Source organism: Bolinopsis microptera, chromosome 2 (genome assembly GCF_026151205.1).
Source record: "Bolinopsis microptera isolate Bmic1 chromosome 2, MBARI_Bmic_1.0, whole genome shotgun sequence".
In the NCBI taxonomy this organism is placed as follows: domain Eukaryota; kingdom Metazoa; phylum Ctenophora; class Tentaculata; order Lobata; family Bolinopsidae; genus Bolinopsis; species Bolinopsis microptera.
The window spans coordinates 7948084-7970410 of NC_087073.1; the positions used below are offsets into that span (position 1 = coordinate 7948084).

General features: G+C 37.3%; 4 protein-coding genes across 8 annotated transcripts in view; 2 read left to right on the forward strand and 2 right to left on the reverse strand.

Moving 5' to 3' along the window:
- Positions 1–22327, forward strand: part of LOC134811113 (uncharacterized) — a 114085-nt gene that overhangs the window by 60839 nt on the left and 30919 nt on the right. The window lies entirely within an intron of this gene.
- LOC134811116 (putative malate dehydrogenase 1B) overlaps positions 1–22327 on the reverse strand; it is a 102930-nt gene that overhangs the window by 17993 nt on the left and 62610 nt on the right. The window lies entirely within an intron of this gene.
- Positions 2566–4994, reverse strand: LOC134811566 (carbonic anhydrase 1-like). Its single transcript, XM_063818523.1, has 6 exons — positions 4789–4994; positions 4478–4590; positions 4180–4329; positions 3999–4077; positions 3215–3357; positions 2566–2962 (listed from the first exon to the last, which is right to left on the reverse strand). The coding sequence occupies exons 1-6, from the start codon at positions 4982–4984 to the stop codon at positions 2798–2800; spliced, it is 846 nt and encodes a 281-aa protein (XP_063674593.1). The 5' UTR covers positions 4985–4994; the 3' UTR covers positions 2566–2797.
- Positions 15454–22327, forward strand: part of LOC134811223 (tRNA (guanine(26)-N(2))-dimethyltransferase-like) — a 14642-nt gene continuing 7768 nt past the window's right edge. Inside the window, exons 1-2 of one of the 2 annotated variants that reach the window (XM_063817991.1) lie at positions 15454–15499; positions 15707–15820. In XM_063817991.1, the coding sequence (XP_063674061.1) occupies positions 15735–15820 (86 nt within the window). In that variant the 5' untranslated portion in view covers positions 15454–15499; positions 15707–15734. Of the gene's footprint in view, positions 15535–15706; positions 15821–22327 lie in introns of both variants that reach the window. The other variant, XM_063817990.1, reaches the window with a different exon arrangement.

Genomic DNA, 22327 nt, shown 5'->3' on the forward strand with positions numbered 1-22327 from the left:
GTGCCTATACCTGTGCCTATACTACCGTCTATCATCTATACTACCGCGACGAGCTGCGGTGAATTGACATCGTCAATTTAGACATAGGGTTAAATTCAAAATGCCCCCCTGTAGAGATATCAGCAAAAAACTGTCTCCATCACGTGATATGGCCACATAAGGAATTATTTGGTTTAATTTCTTGTTAGGGTTTCAGCATATGCTTCATGCTTCAGCTAGGGATTTTATTAGGGTAAGGGTTGGGGTCAGCGTGGAGGGTTGTAGCGCGATGCACTACTGGGTCGCGCCGCGCATCAAATAATTCTTCTCGCAATTCTTCTTCGGTAGATCGGCGAAATGCACCACTGTGCCTAGCTCACCGAGCTGCGAAGGATTGACATCGTGAATCAACGTGGAGGGTTAAAGTTTCGAATAGTCTTTCATTCAGTGTTCAGGGCCACCTGTTACCTGAGGACCCCAGGCTTTAATAGAAATTAGGCGGAATGACAGGCTGAGCGCGGCCCAGTAAGCAGTAAGGCCACCTGGTGAACGTGTCAAAAAGTTACGTAACAGTTGAGTGTATATCAAATTAAAGTGATATCAATTATCATTCAAAGTTTTTATGTACAATGTATAGGAAACTGTAAACAATTTAATCGTTGATCATTAATTAAATTCACAAGACTTTGTTTTATTTTAAACAAATGGTACCTGTAAATACTTATTAAATTGCACTAATTAGCCTGTCGTTCCGCAATATTTTTATTTGTGTTCACTATGTTTATTTGACGGATGATAGTTATTCAAATTTTTTGAATTAAAAGCAAGTCGAAGCGGCAAAGCTATTCTTTGTACTTAGCTGTTGGCGCGCGCGCGTCAGTATTTATAATTATTTATTAAGTTATACAATTTTTAAACAATGCGTTTTAGACAAAATAAAATTGGCATGGCATGATGATGCATTGTATCACGTGGTGACCCCACTGTCGCTTCACTGTATCGTCTTCGACGATACAGGGGGAGCCGCGCACTTCGTGCGCGGCGGGTCATACAACGTATGACAAATGATTCATACTCAGGAAACCTTACTGGTACGTAGGGGACTAACTTCGAAAATAAAAAAAGTTTTCAACAAAATGTACTTCGCCTTGTTGCATGTACAAATTTGTCATACGTTGTATCGTCATAGTGAAACGACCGTGGGGGTCGCAACGTGATACAAGTAAACATAACGTTTCCTCCCCAGGGGTAAATTTAAGATAATGTAGATTTAATTTTGAACTATTGCGAAAAGTTTTATTTTGGGCCTTATAAAAGTGCGCAGCTTTAACTTTGCGGATTCTTGTTCTTTGATTGGCTGAATTGTATTACGTGGTACACGTGGTGCAATTGCATTTTTGGAATGTTGGAAGCGTGCAAATCTAATGAACTAACGAGTGCGCGCGGAGTTCAACAAGCTGTGAAGACGAAATCACCTGTAGTAATATTGCCAGCCAGTAAGGACTAAGGTCTGCTGGGTATGCTTTAAATTATAATTAAAAAATTTGACCGAATATGATTCATGATTGCGCTGTAACCTTGGAGGACTATGCCGCTTCGACGCGCCTCGCGAACTATCATTCTCCAGCTGCATGCTTCGCATTGAACGATCTCGATGAGTTGCACTGTTGCAGACATTACTGGGCCGCGCTCAGCCTGTCATTCCGCTGAATCTCTATGAACATATAATAGCCTGAGGTCCCCAAGTTGCAAGTAATTGCAGACATCGTCAATTAAAGCTGTAACCATGCTTTAGCGCCGTTCGGCGGCAAATAATTAATCTTATAACTATGCCTTACCTGCATGGGGACCTCTTGTATCACGTCGTGACCCCCACGGTCGTTTCACTATGGTGTAGAGTTTCTACGATACAGGGGGAGCCGTGCACTCGTGCGCGGCGGGTCATACAACGTATGACAAGGGACCTCAGGCTATAATGTTCACAAGAGATTCGGCGGAATGACAGGCTGAGCGCAGCCCAGTAAACTATGCCATTTGCTTTCGTACCACGTGCTTGTTTAAGGAGGAGGAGGAGGAGTAGAAGGAGGAGGAAGAGGAGGAGGAGGAGGAGGAAGAGGAGGAGGAGGAGGAGGAGGAGGAGGAGGAGGAGGAGGAGGAGGAGGAGGAGGAGGAGGAGGAGGAGGAGGAGGAGGAGGAGGAGGAGGAGGAGGAGGAGGAGGAGGAGGAGGAGGAGGAGGAGGAGGAGGAGGAGGAGGAGGAGGAGGAGGAGGAGGAGGAGGAGGAGGAGGAGGAGGAGGAGGAGGAGGAGGAGGAGGAGGAGGAGGAGGAGGAGGAGGAGGAGGAGGAGGAGGAGGAGGAGGAGGAGGAGGAGGAGGAGGAGGAGGAGGAGGAGGAGGAGGAGGAGGATGAGGATGATGAGGATGATGAGGATGATGAGGATGATGAGGATGATGAGGATGAGGAGGACTAGTTACACACATTGTTTATTGCAGATATCAGTAAGTTAATTCATATTATTGATCACGTACTATTAGTATTACAATCTGACTACAGACAAAATGTTAGAAATAAAATACATTACAATTTATATCATTTGTCATTAGTGACAGTGTCACTGTCAATAATTTTATTCATTTAATACTAAATTATAAATAGAATGGGAAATTCAATACAGTCGACTACCTCATTTAAATCTTCGAATCTATAAGAAAGTGGTGTAACTTTAATGTTTAAGTAATAAGTCTGTTAAGCATGAACTGAAATCCCAAAATCCTGTTCAAAATGCAGTAGTTTATTCATTGAATAATGTAACAACAACTTAGTGTGTTATAATGGTTAAAATCAGCAATAGTGATGATGCGAAGAGTTTGCATGAAGAGGACTTGTAACTGGTAAAGGAACGGCCGTTAAGGTCCTGTGTGTCTCTCCAATTAAATGTCTTTCGGTGTCCAACTCCAAGAGATACTGCCCTCAGCTTGTTTAACTGAAAATACGGGTAAAACAGGAAGGAAAACTTAATACCACAATGTTGATCCTGAATTAAATTGGCCTTGGTAAAATGCTTTTACAATCCAAGAAAGACCATCATATCATTATAAGCTCCCATTAAATAGCAAAGAGAGACATAACTGATGTCCGGAAAGATTTTTTGAAATTGTTATCTATTTGAGAAAGTAAAAGACTATATCCTTCTAAGAGAATAATCGAGTGCTGAAACGTGACTAATATTGAGAACCTGTTCAGTTGATACAGTAAGACGCTCTGGAACGACAACCCAATGAACAATTTCAGAGCAATCGGGGGTTGTCAGGGATCCACTATACGTGATAACTTGGAGAATATCACTCGGATATAGAGCTTTCAAGTTGAAACTGCTAACTGAAAGAACAAGTACAACTATTGAGAGCTGCCAAATATTTACCTTTACGTTGGATTTACATCAGTAATCAGATCAAACTTTCTTAACGTCGACGTCCATGAAAAAAAAACGCAACTTGTACCCAGTACCGCTTTTTAAACCTTAGGATTTTGGTAATATTTTTATCTTCCTCTTAATGTCCGTAACATTGATAATATTGTCTCTTTTAAGGGTAAGTTAAAGAACTATTTGTATGATCAGCTATAGCCTGGTTAAGCTATTTTTTGTGGCTTCTAGTATTTTGTGTGTTATTTTTTGTTTTCCGAGTATCCACTTCTTGTTTTTCTGGTTTTTATCGGTGTGTCAATAAAATCAATTATGTAATATGTATACTTTAACCATTTTTTGCGACAGTTAATCTGATATTATCTCTTTAACATTATTTAGTATTTTTTGATTTATGAGACCCGTGTTTTGTTTTTAACTTTCTGCTCCGAGGAGGAGAGAAAGTTATTTTGAGGAGAGCCGCTCAGACATGGGCACCGTATTGTGTAAATTATTTAGTTATCTTTATACAATATCTTTGTCGCATAGTAGCGGGGTAGTAAATACAGTGTTTCGTTTCGTTTCGTTTCGTTGACATTACATCGCTAAAACTTACTTTTCTTGTCGTCATTGGAGTCATATTCATACTCAGATTGCGAATCTAACATTTTCTTTATTTGATCATTTTCTTTTCCCTGAAAAATATAATAAAGTACAACCTCAATGTTTCATTAAACTGTAATCGCGAACATGATGACCGATACTTGAACTCCATGTGAGATCTCCTTAATACCAACCACTTTAAAGAACCTAGCTACGACTGCCAACTTTCCATCCTCCCCATACGAGGTAACCAGATGAGCTTCCGCTGAGAATCTTTTTCCGTTCAGCAAATGTTCAGAACCCACGCTGTCGTTTTGTCCCCAATGCAGGTGAAACTGTTCGACCTAAAAGATGGGCGTTGCTTTCGTTGCCATAATATCGCTACCTACATTTGTGAAAGAAACTTCATGAGTCATATTATGGTTCTTGGCTTTCAGTGTGATACTGATAACTCACTCGGGTAAATTGTAATATATTTTAGCTTTGTCTTACCTTTCCTATAGTGTTCTCCAGTCCCGGAATTTTGTAGGTGATCACGTTTTTGAAGGTGATCTTGATTGAGTTCAGGTCGTTCATATTTTCTGCATCAGTTTTGTCAGCTTCAACTGAATTTACAAGAACCATAGTGTTTGTTAGAGGGCCACCATAAAGTTAAAATGATGTTATCAGACTTCATCAGACTCGGAAAAAACCAATCGGTCTGATAAATGGAAATTTCAAATTGCTTGATTTTTTTATAAATCTTTAAAATTTTAAAAGATATCGACCATCTCGATCTCAAAAGCATCTATGAAATCCTGTACCTGACAGTTCTATCAATTTCCCTTTTTCCATTGTGCACGCTTCAGGAGTAATAACATCGACTGGAGACTGCTTTCTAGATCCCTGCTTGTTGCAATCTCCACCCCAGCCCGCTTGATTTGCATAATCCAAGGAAGTATCTCCACTGCTGGTGACGACTTGTATAGTTGCGATCAGCAGAACCATGAACTTCAACATGTCTTTCAAGTTTACTGAGCAAAATAGATTTAATTGGTTATTGGCGATGATGAGGCATATGTGTTGTTCGATTTGTAAGTATAGAGCAGTTATATGGGGTGGCAAGTCACATCGTAGTCCGGTAGTTTCATTGCGTCCTAATATGTACAACAATGTACTTGATATTGTCTATCACAATATTGCATACGGAAGGAATTAAAAAAGCATAAGACGTCGTAACATTTATAAACTTAGTAATGCCAATTGTAAGGTATTAAAATAACTTAATCGAAGGATTTATAAAAGTGCATATAATAATAATGTATCGTATGATAACTTAACCAATAACCATCTACTGCGTAAGTTACTATTTATAATTCTACTGATAATGGCTACAGCTTATGTCACCTCTTTAAAATATGCGTGTATTTAATCTACAATATAGATAATCACTAAGGCATCAGTGTCACTTCAATATTATCGGCTATGTACTACTAAATAAAGGCAGTCACACAAAACAAATAGCAGCAAAATCAATGAGGCTATCAGTATCTCATGGTATTACATCCTAATTCCTATCATATTCGATAACCGTCCTAAGTGAATTAAATATTATTTGAAGAGCTGTTAAGGCTAAGCTGCAGTAGTCCAATTATATTCCGGAGCATTTTGGAAAAACGATTATGTAGCAGTATAATGTAACTGGGCGAAATAAAATGAATATTCTAGAAAATTAGAACAAAATACTTCCTTAATATTAATAACCACCAACCAAACTTTAAACTCGAAGAATAAAAAGTAATTTTACATATTTATCTAATTATTTAATTTAATTAACGTGTCCATATTGAAATACAGACCTACTCAACACTTAGTTTCTCAGGAAGAACCATTTCTCACGTTGATAAGTAAAACCTGGAAACTTCAAAGGTTGATATGTGCATTGTTCAAAATTTTGGTCAAGAGACATGTCACATGGACACATGGGTAACACATCATCTTGAGAAGTCCCTGTTGAAATGCAAGCATTTGACTGTCCGGCGCCGCTAGCTTCCAAGTTGCTAACCAACAAATATCTATGAAACGAAATTCGAATTTAGTGCACTAAAATGACGATATTCTCTTTCATTAAATCAGCTCGTATCATTATAAAGAAGGACTGTACGTATGACCTTATGTCGGTAAAGTTTCTAGTTTCGTAATCTGATAGAACTGCACACATTTGATCATGATCACATGTGTGCAGTTCTATCAGATTACGAAACTAGAAACTTTACCGACATAAGGTCGTACGTACAGTCCTTCTTTATAAATATAACTAGAAAACCCGTGGTCACAGGGAGGAAGCTAATAGTATTTTTTGTTAGTAAGTTTAAATTATTATCAAACTTTACACAAATCCAAAGTAGTTACTAAGAACATCCTAAAGACCTGATAAGTCTACTTAAAAGACTTGTAGAACTGAAGACTTACTTTAAATCGCGTCAAAAAATATCCTACACAACCGAAGATACAGCCAATTAAAATGTTGCTCGTACTAAACAAATGAGCGTAATATATCAACAAAACCGATCAAAATGACGTTAAAACAATCATTGCACGTGCACGTGCGTGTCATAACCCTCGTTACCATGGTTACTACGCAAGTTCATATTTTTCGTCTGATTTGCACGTGGGCGGTCGTACATACAGACAAAAAGAATTCTCTGAATTATAAGTAAGACTAGAAAACCCGCGTCAAAATATCCTACACAACCGAAGATACAGCCGATTAAAATGTTGCTCGCACTAAACACAACGTAATCACAATGCTGGCAAGCATAACCGTTGCCCTTATATTCACAACACTATGTACCCCCTATACTATTATATCCCCTTTATTGTTTTCCAGGCATTAAGACTCATCGAAAGTAGTTCAGCAGGTATATTTAAGTTCAAAACATTCTAATTCAATGTTAATGATGACAGGAATAAGAAATAGTTATGTGGAGGTTTTTAAGAAATTTGCGCAAAATACGCGCCAGCATGTTATACGAAATTAGGTAAAAAACCCAAAATCGCCATATTCAGGTGCCTTAAAAACCATGTTAAAATTGAGTTAGAGATCTGAAACTTTGCAGAGCGTCTAGACCTTGTCCAAATCGACTGTAAAAAAAATTTCATGTTGCAGGAGTATCGGGAAGTGGGTTTTCTGGAACCCCTGTTTTACAACAGATTGTCGTGAAGCTATATATGTATATATATATGTATATATGTATAGACGCTTTTGCAGTAAATTGTAGCCTACATTTAAGTGTCCGTAGATTCAAAAGTATAAAAGATACAGTCATTTCGAACCACAGGTTTTAAAGATAATTGTTTATACTTTAGTTTACATTATATCGAAAAATAATTTATCGTCATCATCATCACTTGATGACGTCATCAATTTAAGTGTTTTTAAAACTTGATTTTTGACAAAATAACAACTTTTCAAATCGATTTTAAAGTATTAAGGAGTAATTTTATTCAAAATCTGAGGACATTTTCATCTTAGATAATTGTTCAAGCATTCTGAAAATCTACCGGGAAGTTTTCCTACCTTGCTCCTTCATAAAGATATTCGCTATTGAAGTTTGTGCTTTTTTGAAGAATAATTTTATAAAAACACAAAAGTTGTGAATTAGTATTCTCTGGTGTTGGGCCATCCCTTGGGTTGTGGAGCTCAATTATTTATAGTTATAGGTTAGTTTTAAAGTTGAAAATCGAAAAGTTGCACACGTGGGGACACGCCCAAATTCATTTAAAATAGCTAAAATCACTAAAAATTGTTATTTTCACGATTTTTACCAACTTTGGAGTCCCGTTGTGATCCAAGTTCTTTTTGAAATCTTCTGAAACTTTTCATGCTTATCAAACTATATATTAAATAACACTATGCAAAAATTTATGGTGATTCAATATTTTATGCGCACGCAACGTCCGCTCAAAGTTTGCACGTGCGAAAGGTGAGAATTTTGCTCATTCGTGATTTCGAATATATTCTGCTTTCCCACGATATTAAAATGGCATTATATATGAATTTAATGCCAACTTGAATGAGTAAAAAGTGCTATATTCAGTCTGTTATTGACAGATATGCCTACCTAAACACAAGGAAACGTTTTCAAAGGTAAAATTTCGAAATCGTTGAAATTACCTCCTTATTAAGTTTCGACTGTGTAAATTATCCTGACATTATAATCAAAAAGAGATGATATTTGACCAAAACCCATAATCATGGGTAGAGTGAACCGCTGCCAGTGTCTCTCTTTTCCAAACAAAAGAAAATGATATTAATTTGAGGAACCGTCCGCAAATGCAAATTGATACCGAGAATGAAATCGGTCGCTCGCTTTTCCCATTCATTCACGGCTTACGTATTGTAATAAAGCTTATTGAATGGGAAAAGCGAGCGACCGATTTCATTCTCGGTATCAATTTGCATTTGCAGACGGTTCCTCAAATTAATATCATTTTCTTTTGTTTGGAAAAGAGAGACACTGGCAGCGGTTCACTCTACCCATGATTATGGGTTTTGGTCAAATATCATTATCAACAAAACCGATAAAAATGCCGTTTTAACAATCTTTGCACGTGCACGTGCGTGTAACAATCCTCGTGTAACAAAGTTACCATGGTTACTTTGCAACCTTTTGCTTTTTGCCGAATTTGCACGTGGGCGGTCGTACAGACAGACAAAAACAATTCTTTGAATTATAATAGAGACTAGAAAGCCCGTGGTAACAGGGATGAATCTAGTAGTTTTCTATTTCTTTGGCACTCAGTTTTTATCGCGTCAAAAAATATCCGTCACTACCAAAGATACAGCCGATTTAAATGTTGCTCGTACTAAACACAGCGCGCGTAATATCAACAAAACCGATCAAAATTACGCTAAAACCATCATTGCACGTGCACGTACGTGTAACAACTCCAGTTACCATGGTTATTATGCAACTACCTATTTCTTATCTATTTGCACGTGGGCGGTCGTACAGACAACAAAAATAATTCTTTGAATTATAGTAGAGACTAGAAAACCCGTGGTCACAGGGAGGAATCTTATAGTATTTTTTGTTAGTAATTTTAAATCGCGTCAAAAATATCCTACACAACCGAAGATACAGCCAATTAAAATGTTGCTCGTACTAAACAAATGAGCGTAATATATCAACAAAACCGATCAAAATGACGTTAAAACAATCATTGCACGTGCACGTGCGTGTCATAACCCTCGTTACCATGGTTACTACGCAAGTTCATATTTTTCGTCTGATTTGCACGTGGGCGGTCGTACATACAGACAAAAAGAATTCTCTGAATTATAAGTAAGACTAGAAAACCCGCGTCAAAATATCCTACACAACCGAAGATACAGCCGATTAAAATGTTGCTCGCACTAAACACAACGTAATATCATTATCAACAAAACCGATAAAAATGCCGTTTTAACAATCTTTGCACGTGCACGTGCGTGTAACAATCCTCGTGTAACAAAGTTACCATGGTTACTTTGCAACCTTTTGCTTTTTGCCGAATTTGCACGTGGGCGGTCGTACAGACAGACAAAAACAATTCTTTGAATTATAATAGAGACTAGAAAGCCCGTGGTAACAGGGATGAATCTAGTAGTTTTCTATTTCTTTGGCACTCAGTTTTTATCGCGTCAAAAAATATCCGTCACTACCAAAGATACAGCCGATTTAAATGTTGCTCGTACTAAACACAGCGCGCGTAATATCAACAAAACCGATCAAAATTACGCTAAAACCATCATTGCACGTGCACGTACGTGTAACAACTCCAGTTACCATGGTTATTATGCAACTACCTATTTCTTATCTATTTGCACGTGGGCGGTCGTACAGACAACAAAAATAATTCTTTGAATTATAGTAGAGACTAGAAAACCCGTGGTCACAGGGAGGAATCTTATAGTATTTTTTGTTAGTAATTTTAAATCGCGTCAAAAATATCCTACACAACCGAAGATACAGCCGATTAAAATGTTGCTCGCACTAAACACAACGTAATATCACCAAATCCGATAAAAATGCCGTTTTAACAATCATTGCACGTGCACGTGCGTGTAACAACTCTCGTTACCATGGTCACTTCGCAAGCTTTTGCTTTTTACCTTATTTGCACGTGGGCGGTCGTACAGTGTACAGACAACAAAAATAATTCTCTGAATTATAAGTAAGATGATACGAGCTGATTTAATGAAACAGAATATCGTCATTATTCAGCACTGTACTGATAACATATGGCTCAAATGATTATGCGACAACATTCAAAAGTGAATTTTACAGGAAACCTCACGCTGGACACTGGTATGATGGTTGATTTACTATATTTTTAACATCTGTCCGTGAAAGATAACCGATAACTGGATAACAGACAAATGAAAAATATACTGACGAAGGATTATTCAAATTAAAGACATTAAGTCGCTAGTTCTGATTTAATTTGCTGTTCAATGCCACCTGCAATGCGTCTTGTAAATCGTTCATAGCTGTTAAATTGAGGTTTTCTAATTTAGATATTGCATAGTGCATACGAAGTAGGGAAACTCAGTGGCGTAAAGTTTCAAAAAAAGTTTACGTCACCTCCGATCTCCAGTCCCCACCAGAAAAAAAAACCAGTCGCTAACTCACGCGAACTGAACAATGCACATCAGTTATTTGTGGTTGTGGTCGTCGTCATCGAATCCACACAGTGGTGCCAAATCAACGAAGCAAAGCTGGCAAATGGTTTATTGTCTGTTGTGTTCGGTGCTTCATCACAGTGGCGCTAACAAGTTTACACTCATGTTTCCTAACTTTCTCGCTATTTTGTATCGAGGGAGATAATATTGCCACTCGTGTTCCGTGAGTTTATCAAAAAACATCAAACATGAACACGAAGAGAATGCTGGAACGAACAGTAAATGTCAATCTTGTATCATTATGATAAACTCGACTTGTTTCATCAAACCAAGAAGAACTATAAAACTTGAAAGAATTATAATGTGGTTAATACACGATCTCATTATAATTATATCTTTAAAGGGAGAGAGTCAGAGAGAATCAGAGAGACTAGAGAGCTAATGCAAGTACCACTATTTTGACTAATACTAAATACCATAGCTCATTTGTAACTGCAGTTTTACAGAACTCTAAATACTTAATAAAAACCCTTGAAGATACCAATCGTATTTGCATCCAGAATTGAGTTGGATAATTTTCCGACGGGTTCTATAATGTATTTATAAACAAATAATGTACTTATAAAAAAAAGGAGATGAACCAAAGGAGAATAGTCAAGGATACTGAATGAAAGAAACAAAAGTCAAGGGAGAGGTAGTCAAGTCAGCTGATGGAAATAGGGAAAGAGGGAAAGAGGGAAAGAGGGAAAGAGGGAAAGAGGGAAAGAGGGAAAGAGGGAAAGAGGGAAAGAGGGAAAGAGGGAAAGAGGGAAAGAGGGAAAGAGGGAAAGAGGGAAATAGGGAAAGAGGGAAAGAGGGAAAGAGGGAAAGAGGGAAAGAGGGAAATAGGGAAAGAGGGAAAGAGGGAAAGAGGGAAAGAGGGAAAGAGGGAAAAAGGGAAAGAGGGAAAGAGGGAAAGAGGGAAAGAGGGAAAGAGGGAAAGAGGGAAAGAGGGAAAGAGGGAAAGAGGGAAAGAGGGAAAGAGGGAAAGAGGGAAAGAGGGAAAGAGGGAAAGAGGGAAAGAGGGAAAGAGGGAAAGAGGGAAAGAGGGAAAGAGGGAAAGAGGGAAAGAGGGAAAGAGGGAAATAGGGAAAGAGGGAAAGAGGGAAAGAGGGAAAGAGGGAAAGAGGGAAAGAGGGAAATAGGGAAAGAGGGAAATAGGGAAATAGGGAAAGAGGGAAAGAGGGAAAGAGGGAAAGAGGGAAAGAGGGAAAGAGGGAAAGAGGGAAAGAGGGAAAGAGGGAAAGAGGCCGTTGGCCGAGGGCGTGCTTTTGTGTTTATAAACACATTCAAGATACAACTAAAAAATATGGCCGATGGTGGACTTACGGCAAACAGGATGAAGTACGCCACCTTTGTCGCTCCTACTAAATCGCTCGCCCAAATTTTAAGAAAATTCTTGTGAAAAGGCCCTTTAGGCATGAAAGTGATCTAGATCGGTGTATTTTTGGACGCTGATTCCGAATCACCCCCCATGACGTAGGGTTAAAATGCTTCCCTGGAGAGTTATGGGCAAAAAACCGTTTTGGTCACGTTACAGGCTAGTAAAACGTGAATTCGATTATTTAGGGCTCGGGTTAGGGTTAGGGTTGAGGTTAAGATTATGGATAGCTTCGGGGTTATGGTTAGGGTTAGGGTTTATGTAACCAAAAAAACCAAAGTCACGTAAAATTTTTGGGCGAACGATTTAGTAAGAGCCCACCTTTGTAGGTTAATAATAATAACTTACCAAGATAAAAACGTTCGCCGAGCTAGTGGACTCGGCGACGGTCTCTTAATATTCGGAACAAAAGCGGCAAAGTCAAACATCAAAAGTCCTCAAATGTACAAGCCAAGGTAATATTATAGCAAAAGCATTTTATCCATTGAAAAGCTAAAATATACAACGTTTTTGATAAACAATGCAATGTCTGACAATGCAAATATTATACCAAATACATGAAACATTGAAACCGTTAAGAATATATATACAAATCCAACTCGGCGCGCGTCTTGATACTGATAGGGTGGCGATTAGATTTGGACCGTTTTGTGTACATTTGTAAATGCTAATTTTGATTTTATGGTAAGTGTTTAAATAAAGTGTTTAAATAAAAATTAAAGTGCACATTGTAGCGCGATGCACTACTGGGCCGCGCGCGCATCCAATAATGCTTCTCGCAACCACAGATCGGCGAGATGCGAAGGATTTACATCGTCAATCAAAAGTGCACAAATCTGTACTTTAAAATACCAAAAGCGTATAATAAGCATATCCACAGAACGGTCCAAATCGAATCTATAATCGCCACCTTTTGATAAGTTATATACTTCACATAGCCATGTCACATGTGTCTACGCGTACTGCGTGACGCGCTTCTTTCGGCGGTCGCGCGCTACTGCAAGCGAAATGGCTCTGGTTAAAGCAATCAATTCATCTCAGCTCGGCGCGGCACAGTAACGCATTTCGCCGATCTAGAGAGGTGTCGCTGTGAGAAGCCTCATTGAGTGCGCGGCGCGGCACAGTAACGCATCGCGCTACAAATGAATACATTAGTTATAGCCAGAGGCTGGAGACAAGTACTACGAAGTAGCACGCGCCGGGTTATATATTGTCATACGTTGTATGACCCGCTGCGCATTGTCATACGTTGTATGACCCGCCGCGCACGAAGTGCGCGGCTCCCCCTGTATCGTTGAAACTCTACAGGGGTTATATAGTGAAACAACCGTGAGGATCACGATGTGATACAAAGTTTTCCTTGGTACAGTCCTTAATAAAATGTGCCCAAATATTTTACATTCGATTCGTTCAGAAATGAGAACAGAAAAACTTAACCATTGTTAATGATCTGGCCCGGCGCGCGCTACTTCGTAGCACTTGCCATCGAGAAGAAAGCGGCGCGTGCTACTTCGAAGAAATTTAGACGAGTAACATCCGTCAAAGAAAAACTTGTATTGTTCGATTTTAAATCTGTTACATATAAAAGTAATGTTTCCGATGGTACCTTTTGGCCATACCACCTTATGATTCAAATTGTTCTTAAATGAAGTCTGTATAAAGTGTCTATCTTTGCAATAAAGGTTTAAATTGTACATTAGTATACAACTTGGGCATCATTAGATAAGAGTTACATAAATAACAGTTTCAACTTTCTTTCTAAAAATGATCTTGCCAGTGACCCAGTTTTTCTCAAACTTTTTGAAAGCTAGATTTGCAAGAATGATGTGCCTTTCCATATCTTTCTCAGTACATAAGAGGGATCATTATTACAAACAGGTCGACCTTTGCTGTATTTATAGGATTTCTTGGCTAGGCATATAGTGTTGAACTCAGTTTTACCAGCGTTCACTTGAAGATTCCAATCAGAGAACGCCTCAATATCTTCATCAGCCAAGTCATAGTCATTTGAATACTCCCACTCAGTTAGTCCCATGTCAGATATAGGTGGCTCTGATACATACTCTAAAACTCTTTGATCAATGATAACTTAACTCTGACCTCGAGGAAGGTGTTAGACAGCAAGTACTGAACTAGTCAAACATTATCTTTACCATGACCAGCATAATGTAGTATGTTGATAATAGTTTTTCTCTTAATAATGTCGAATTCTCTTCTCATATCTATATTAATTGTGAATATGAAGTATGGCTGCTTTAACATGCCAAAACCTATACTTTGTTGTTCTAAATTATATTACACCCTTTAAAGATGCTTAATATAATATAAGCTTTCCCTCCACTTAGATGGCTATACATTGTAGTCCTTTAACGAATTTTTAACAGCTTATTCAATTGTGAAGTTAATATGTTATTTGCCATTTAAGTTTCCTTCTTTGGTTTTTTTTGTAAACCTAGTCTTAAAAGGTCCTCATACAGATATCTTTTCGTTGTTGTTGTTGTTGGTTCTTGTGATTTTGAATTTCAAGGGTGCTGATTTTCAAGTAATTTTCTGTCAATCATCATCGAACTCTAATCTGTCCACCATATGTTCAGACGTATGATCAATAAAATTGGAGCAGTATTTTCATCGTTTAATGGGTTTCACAATTCTTTATAATGAATTTGACTAAAGAACAGTGTATTTTTTGTTTGATTTATATTTGGTGTACCTGTCTTAAAATAGTTGTAATTGTTTGCTCACTTAAGAAAAGATTATTTTAAAGGTTTGATCGTGATTTATATACAGTTAACACCAATTGAAAATCTCCACTCCTTGATTTTGATAAAAATAGATCTGAGAAACTCTTCTATTGTACAGATTTAGATTTATTAAACCTATTCAGTATTCAGCCTTATAGTTGTTTCTTTTGTAAATAAGTAATTATTTTTCACCTCACTGTTAGTTATTATTTCAACCATTATGTGTTGCAGTTATATAAAGTGTAATTTTAACATTCATTGCATGTGCAACCAAGGCATGTAGAAAAACATCCTCCATATTAATGCTTTTTAATTTCATACAAAGTTACAACAAAGTTTTCATGTTATGTATCCTGGATTTGGATACATAACAAATCATGTGTCTTAAAATCTGAGAAATACCAATTAAGTATCATTACATTGCATTGTTAGAAAACCTGCTAACCTTTCTTGGATATCTTCTTGTTAAAGGTGTTTCTGCCTTATTTAGTCAGGATTTAACTTGTAGCTATAAACTTCCGTTTTTAATTCCAGTCCAAGGCGAGATGCACGATCTCTACTGTCATTTAGGTATCATTTACAGCTGAGCATAAGGGTTAAATTTAAATTATTTAACCTTTTGGTGCTGTATCAAAATAACATTAATTTATTATTATTATTATTATTGGTAGGTTATGTGTTCAGACATGCACCTGACTCATTACCAGGTTATGAAAAGTTTAAGACTCAATATTGTGTTTATGTGAGTTATTTTGGAGGGGGAATTGAGCCAATGGGTAGTGGGTTCCTATTTAACTAGGTAACTTATTAGGATTGAGAAATTATAAAAAAAGAACAAGAAAAGTTGCTATTTCATTTTACCAGATAAATATTTGAAATAACAATGCATTTAAAGTTGAAACATCACTCTTCAGACAAGGAGGTCATACAGTAAATTCTTTGATGGATTTCTTCTGGAAAATTCTCGAATTTCTTCGGAAGATACATCCCCCAGAAGAAGATTCTCCAAATACTAGTATCTGCTCCAGGTTGGGATTTTTACTGATCATGTACATATTATAAGGTCTCATCTTTTTCAAACATAAATATTAGTTATGAATAAATTGCAATTCAGCCTCTTTTATACTATAATACTCTTTCGCCATCAGTGCTTTATGTTTTTTAACAGTCTCATTTCGAACAAATCTAATAAAACAGTAAGTTTTGCTTCTGAACCCATCAGATAGCCTTTTTAACCACCTTTGATAGGATATCCTCTTAAAATTTAACTTTTCGTGCTGTGCCTTTTTAGGGCACTACTGCATCACTTTACAACTCCCAAAAATATTCCTTGAATTTTATACCTTTGATTGTTTACATTTAAAATACTTGGAATAATTTATATAAGGTAATTTATTTTGGTCAATATTGGTGTTAGATTTTTACATATTAGTATCATTTTCCGTCATAAGACTTAGCAATATATTTTCAAGCATACGTTACCAGTCCTTATCTTATTCAAGTACTTTTCTGGGATGTTTAGATTAAACACTGCTGAGTATAAGTTTTATCTTAAAAGTGGTGTTATTAAACTTCAATTTATTATTATTAGGTGTCCAGTGTCCACACAGAGTTTGAAAAACATTGAAGGTTCCCAGCACCCAAACTTGGTATATTTAAAAAAGTTTAGTGCTTTTAAAATGACAGTACAGCATTTCCAATTAAATATAAAAGGCATAACTTTTCGTTCTGACAGACTTGTTTGCTACTGTATACTGTGTTGAGTAGAAAATTACGGTTTTATTGATACACAATATATTCAGAACTCAGAGCAGTAAAATGTCACTTAACTTCAGAGCATCTACTATTTATAATTGTTTCCTTCCTTTCAAATATTGAAATAATTCAATTTATGCAATTGCTGCGCATTCGATACTAGACAGTAAATTTGACTGGTTGCAATGTGTTATATTAGCAGACTTGCTAGTTTGACCTACACACTACACACACAGTGCATATATATTAACACGGAGCCATGTGACTGTGTGGTGTTACTGGCACTCACGTGACCTACCACTGCTCTCTCATTGGAGGGAGTTTAATAACATTGCACGTTTCTCTTCAACAGCCATTGCTTTGATACGTGTCAGAATTTTGAGAATCTGCGGGAATTTCATGATTTTAATAATCAAATTATTGATGTGGAAAAGTGCATCTCCTTGATAGTAATTGTTGTTGAAGTAAATGGGAACCCGTACAAGTTGTTAAGATTTATAGGCTACGATCATTAGGGGGTTGCTGTCAATGATTATAAAGTTTTTGTAAGGTTTCAAAACCTTACATCAGTTCAAATAATTGTACATGAACAATTTATTAAAATTTATAGATTCCTGAATTTCACCCATAATGTAGATCGGTATTACAATTAATATTGTGCTAGTCTAAGTAAGTTTATATCAATTAGGAAGAGGGAGTTAGTTATGACGCTAGCCCGTAGCTAAGCGTCCATGACCCCAAACCAGAGTTAAAATGAAGTATACAGCATTTAGAGCACATATCACCATGAATGACAAATGTCATTTGTGTGTTACAGGGCGGCTTTAACATATCACAATTACCAGCACTTCTTTACCATAAAACTTAGTATCGTTAAATAATATTAAATTACTCTCAACAATCAAGCCTAATTGCAGGTTTTTTAAATTGTTGCAAAATTTAGCACGATTTCTTGAGGAATTTTCCTAAGTAATACACAACCTCTTTTCACCATTAAACTGCAATAATCCACTTTTTCCGCGTCTCAAAAGCCCCAAAGTAGATGGCGAGGCTGAGTGAGCAGTATAACAGCTAGTTGAGATACACTATGCTAATGAACTACAGGGCCGGGTGTTGGTGTTCCGTTGTAATAATGGCATCACCCCAATTATACAGATCAGATAACACCATTTATTGTGGAGATGGAAGGGCCAGGTTGCTGTGTGTGACGTCATGTTCTCTGCTCTGTGACGGAGCTCCCCCTCTCTCTCTCTCTCTCTCTCTCTCTCTCTCTCTCTCTCTTTCTCTCTCTCTCTCTCTCTCTCTCTCTCTCTCTCTCTCTCTCTCTCTCTCTCTCTCTCTCTCTCTATCTTTCTCTCTCTCTCTCTCTCTCTCTCTCTCTCTCTCTCTCTCTCTCTCTCTCTCTCTCTCTCTCTCTCTCTCTCTCTCTCTCTCTCTGGTTGCCACTTCACTAATGTTTTATATGACGTAAGAGTATTTGACGTGATTGTATTTAGGTCTGGCCAGCCTCTTTCTAGAAGGGTGGAGGAGTTGTGTGGTTTTAGTACTGTGATTGATTAAATTGAAGCCATACTTTAGTAAGCATTGATAATTATAGTTTATGAGGTTCAAAAGCAATAACTAGAACACACTGCATTGACATCTAATGTGGTATGCGGCCACAACATTCATGGCCTCCCTTAATATTCGGCAAAGTTGTAAAAGCCGAAAACATAGGTGGTCTGTTCTGTAGAATTCTCTATTGGGAAAGTGGGAAATTAGTTTATGCATTTTGCCATAACCACATAATAGTAATGTAAGCGAAATATGGCTGCAATGCAAAATCTGACGAATGTTGTTGAACTAATCACCAATATAACTTGCACAGAAAGTAATGACAATGTATTTAGTGTCGTTGTGCAGCGTTGCTAGAGCTAGCTTTTAGTCACTTATGACTTCTGTACTGTGTGGACCCTAACAACTGTCCTCTTTGTAAAGCGTTGCTTTTCACAAACTTAGGCATGTGTCCTCATAGAACTAGTGTATATAATATATAATAGTGTAATAAAGTATCGTCATTTTAGGTCTGTGAGCTGGTGCCGGGCGGAGCGATGAAAATATAACAATATAGTAAATATAATAGTACGTGTCTAAGCACCTTGCCTAGAAGTCCTATGTATTATAATGATCCTGGACCTATCACCTAAGTGGCAAGTAGCTCTATATCAAAAATATATAAATATGTATTATATATATATATATAATAGTACGTTTCTTTGTTCGGGGAATCTTATAAATGTGTTATATTAATTGACTTTAGTTCCCTGGTAGCCCAGTAATGCTTCATTTGTGGGATCATCTGACCAACTTGAGGCATGGTGGATCTTTCTTATCAAGTCTTATAGTGTTCGCTATAAATAAGTACCTTAAGTAAAGGGAAACTGTGTAATGATATGCGACACTCACCTAAAAATGTCTTGCTTATATAACTTACAACTTTTTATAATGAGGCTTATTATCACACATCCAACGGTAGCGTTAAATTTATGAAAAGGAATAGGTAGGACACGTGAATAGATTGCTCTCACTTTTACTTTTGGATTTCCACCTTTGATAATACGGATTTAATGTAAAAGCTATTGATCATTAATTTGAAGAAATATCTACTGCTTAATAATTTGAGGTGACCAAATTTACAGCCACATTCTTAAATATTTTGTCATGTATTTTGATGGGCAAGATGGTACAAGTGGTCGCATATTGTGTAGTTGCCTAACAAGTCGTTTGGAATTTAAAGGACCACTCGGTCAATGTGCCCACAGCACGACTTGATGTATTTACGTGTTCCCTTAGTGTCACGTGCACTACGGAACGGTAGCTGCATTAAACTCAAATCATATCTACATTTCAATGTTTTCTGTACTAGTTTCCACTTCTATTTCAAGAGACACCCTATGTTGTTCAGCACTATCCATGAAGATGCTCCCCACCGACCACTATCTATCTTTCCTTTATTATTTGCTCACGAGAGGTCCGCCAGTAAAACAACACACAGCTTACTATCGTTTAAACGTTAAGAAAGGAATGTCACATTGCAATGTTTACAGTAATTTAGTTAGTGATGAGTGACATCCGTACACACATCCCGGCTTCCCTATTTTTGTTCTGCCCTGAATTCCAAAGAAGCTCAGTGCTCGTAGTAATACACTTCAATATATTATGTATACAGAACAGTATAATGATATATTATAATATGTTATAATGTGTTATAATATGTTATAATATATATTATATTGTACCCTCATTTATCAGACTGTAAGCAGGTCCGGCACCTCTCCCCAGCAGTCAGGTAACAATACACAGGTATCTGCAACAAGACCTGCCTTACCCCTAATTGCAACTGTTAGCGCCGCATTAATATACATATTATCTATATTATAGTTTATATTATACTGCACTTTCCCTCACGAATATATCCGGCCTTCTTGTTCACTTACTGTCACACTTACTGTCACACACCATCGTGTTAATGTCACATGAAGGAGCCATGTTGGGCCATGTTTCTGAGTTTGGAATAATGGTTTTATTTTCTTCTGGTGGCGAGGTAAATATAGCTTTCGTTGTTGTGGCCCTCTGTGGTATTTATAAACATGTGTATGCGAGTAATAAATATAAAAAGCTATCATGTGCACGTTATTTACGATCACAAACTTCAGCTCGCTAAAATGAGTTTGTTGCAAAATGAGCTGAAAATTTAGGAAAAATTACTTATGTTTCTGTTATTGGAATTGTTTGAGAATTAAAAGAGCAGAAATTTGATAATGCTGCTCCGTATATCAAAGTCTTACTTAGTGTTTTCTCCTAAATCTTGCTTTTGATGCTTACCTAATATTTCATTTTGTTATAATTAAAGGCCGACGAAAGACAACTACGGACCATATTACCGTAGTCACTTTTTTATTCTCAACCAATAATTAGTTCACAATCAAAAGCAAGTGCAGCTGTCACACGAACTCCACGTTTTATCTTGATCCGGGTCATCTGCCAATTATTTATACTGGTTTACAACTAGTTCAATCACTAATTCCATAATGTAAAATGGCTTTAATGGAATCAATAGAATTATTAAGTTCCCATATGAATAATAACGTTAACTAACTGAGTGATTCAAAGAATGTGTTTAGAAACCCGTGTCTTGCTGTTGTAATGTTATAATGTTTTAATGTTATAATGTTATAATGTTATAATGTTATAATGCTTGTATTAAAATGTTTCCTCTTGAAAGATTGGGATATGTAGCGACCTCGGCCGGCCGGGTCACGTACAGAGGTCGGGTGTTAATCCTTAACAATTGCATCTTCCCTGGAATCAATTTAGAGTAATTGAGTACGCTGTGCTGTAAGGAATTTGGGCATATTATCAGCATCATCTATGATGCTATTGCGTACAGATTCTAGCGAAAATGTTGCCTCTACTTTTGATGTTGTACACCGATTAGTGGAACATTAAAAACATTTATAATATGCGGCATACTAGACCCCGGCACGCCTGGCTTACCACACGCGACGTATCGTTTTTTGAAAAATATTAATGCTAGACTCAAACGAAAAAACCGTTTATCTACGCTTGATTTTTTCCCCTACTCTTGCCGAAGGCAAAAAGATCGTAGGGAATAAGTAATCGGGTTTGGATATATGAGGTGGCCCGATGGACCTGCGATGATGACAAAAGTCTGCTCCTTCGCAATATAGACCACTCCCCTATAATTAAGTGTATAGGAAGCGTCTGTTATGCTGCGCGCGACGCTAGCCATGTGTTAATTAATTACAGTGAAATTCCTCCTTCGCAATTTTCTGGATTCATTTAATTTTATTGTTGATGCGCGGCGCTGCATTGGTCAAATAAATCGTCAATTTTTACCATTCACGAATCCCACTCATTTATAAAAAACATAGTATGTAAATATGGCGCACTTTTTTCCAGTCACACTTTTCACTGAAAAGAATTAATGGTACAAATACATGGTAGGGAAAATTGATCGTGCGTGGTTTGACCGCGGCGAAATTCTTGTTGAACTTGAAAAGTAATTATGAAATCTGGGGTTGTGCGGAATTTTTAAAATTTTATCTGCGTTTTCGAATTATTTCTCCTTAACAGCATCTTTATTTTGCCCTTATAAATATGTCTCTCCGACTGTCATTCCAGTAATCACTTTATTGAATAACAACATAGACTTTTTTAATGAGATAGTTAGCAACTGCATCGAATTCCAGAATTACTTCGTCTTATTGCGATTACTCTTAAACATTCCATTACTTAGTGAGTCACACACGGCTCGTACATTCGTACATTGCTTGTGTAATACGTGTGTATATTGCTTGTGTACATTGCTTGTGTATTGCTTGTGTACTGATTGTGTATTGCTTGTGTACTGATTGTGTAATGATTGTGTAATACTTGTGTACTGCTTGTGTATTGCTTGTGCATTGCTTGTGCATTGCTTGTGCATTGCTTGTGTATTGCTTGTGTGCAAATACATTTTTGAGAGCATTACACTTAATCGAATATACTTTCTGCTGTGACCCAACAAATGCTCTTGAGCTGGTGTATTAGCAGGTGAGTTGTCAATGTTCCCTACCTACCTAATGTTGGTTGATGGCTCATTTCTCTACTTCATTATTTTCATTCCGAGATCTGTGATGTACCTACACATCAAAAGATCTACACATAGCACTCCACTACAGCCCTGCCTATCAATAGAATAGCACGTGCACCCAAATAGTACAGCACGTGACATTTTG

Coding starts and splice junctions, on each gene's coding strand:
- LOC134811566 (XM_063818523.1), bottom strand. CDS start 4,984: ATGTTGAAGTTCATGGTTCTGCTGATCGCAACTATACAAGTCGTCACC. Junction 4,078..4,179: donor TAGCTAGGTTCTTTAAAGTG/GTTGGTATTAAG, acceptor TATATTTTTCAG/GGAAAAGAAAATGATCAAAT. Junction 3,358..3,998: donor CTCCAATGACGACAAGAAAA/GTAAGTTTTAGC, acceptor TTGTTCTTTCAG/TTAGCAGTTTCAACTTGAAA.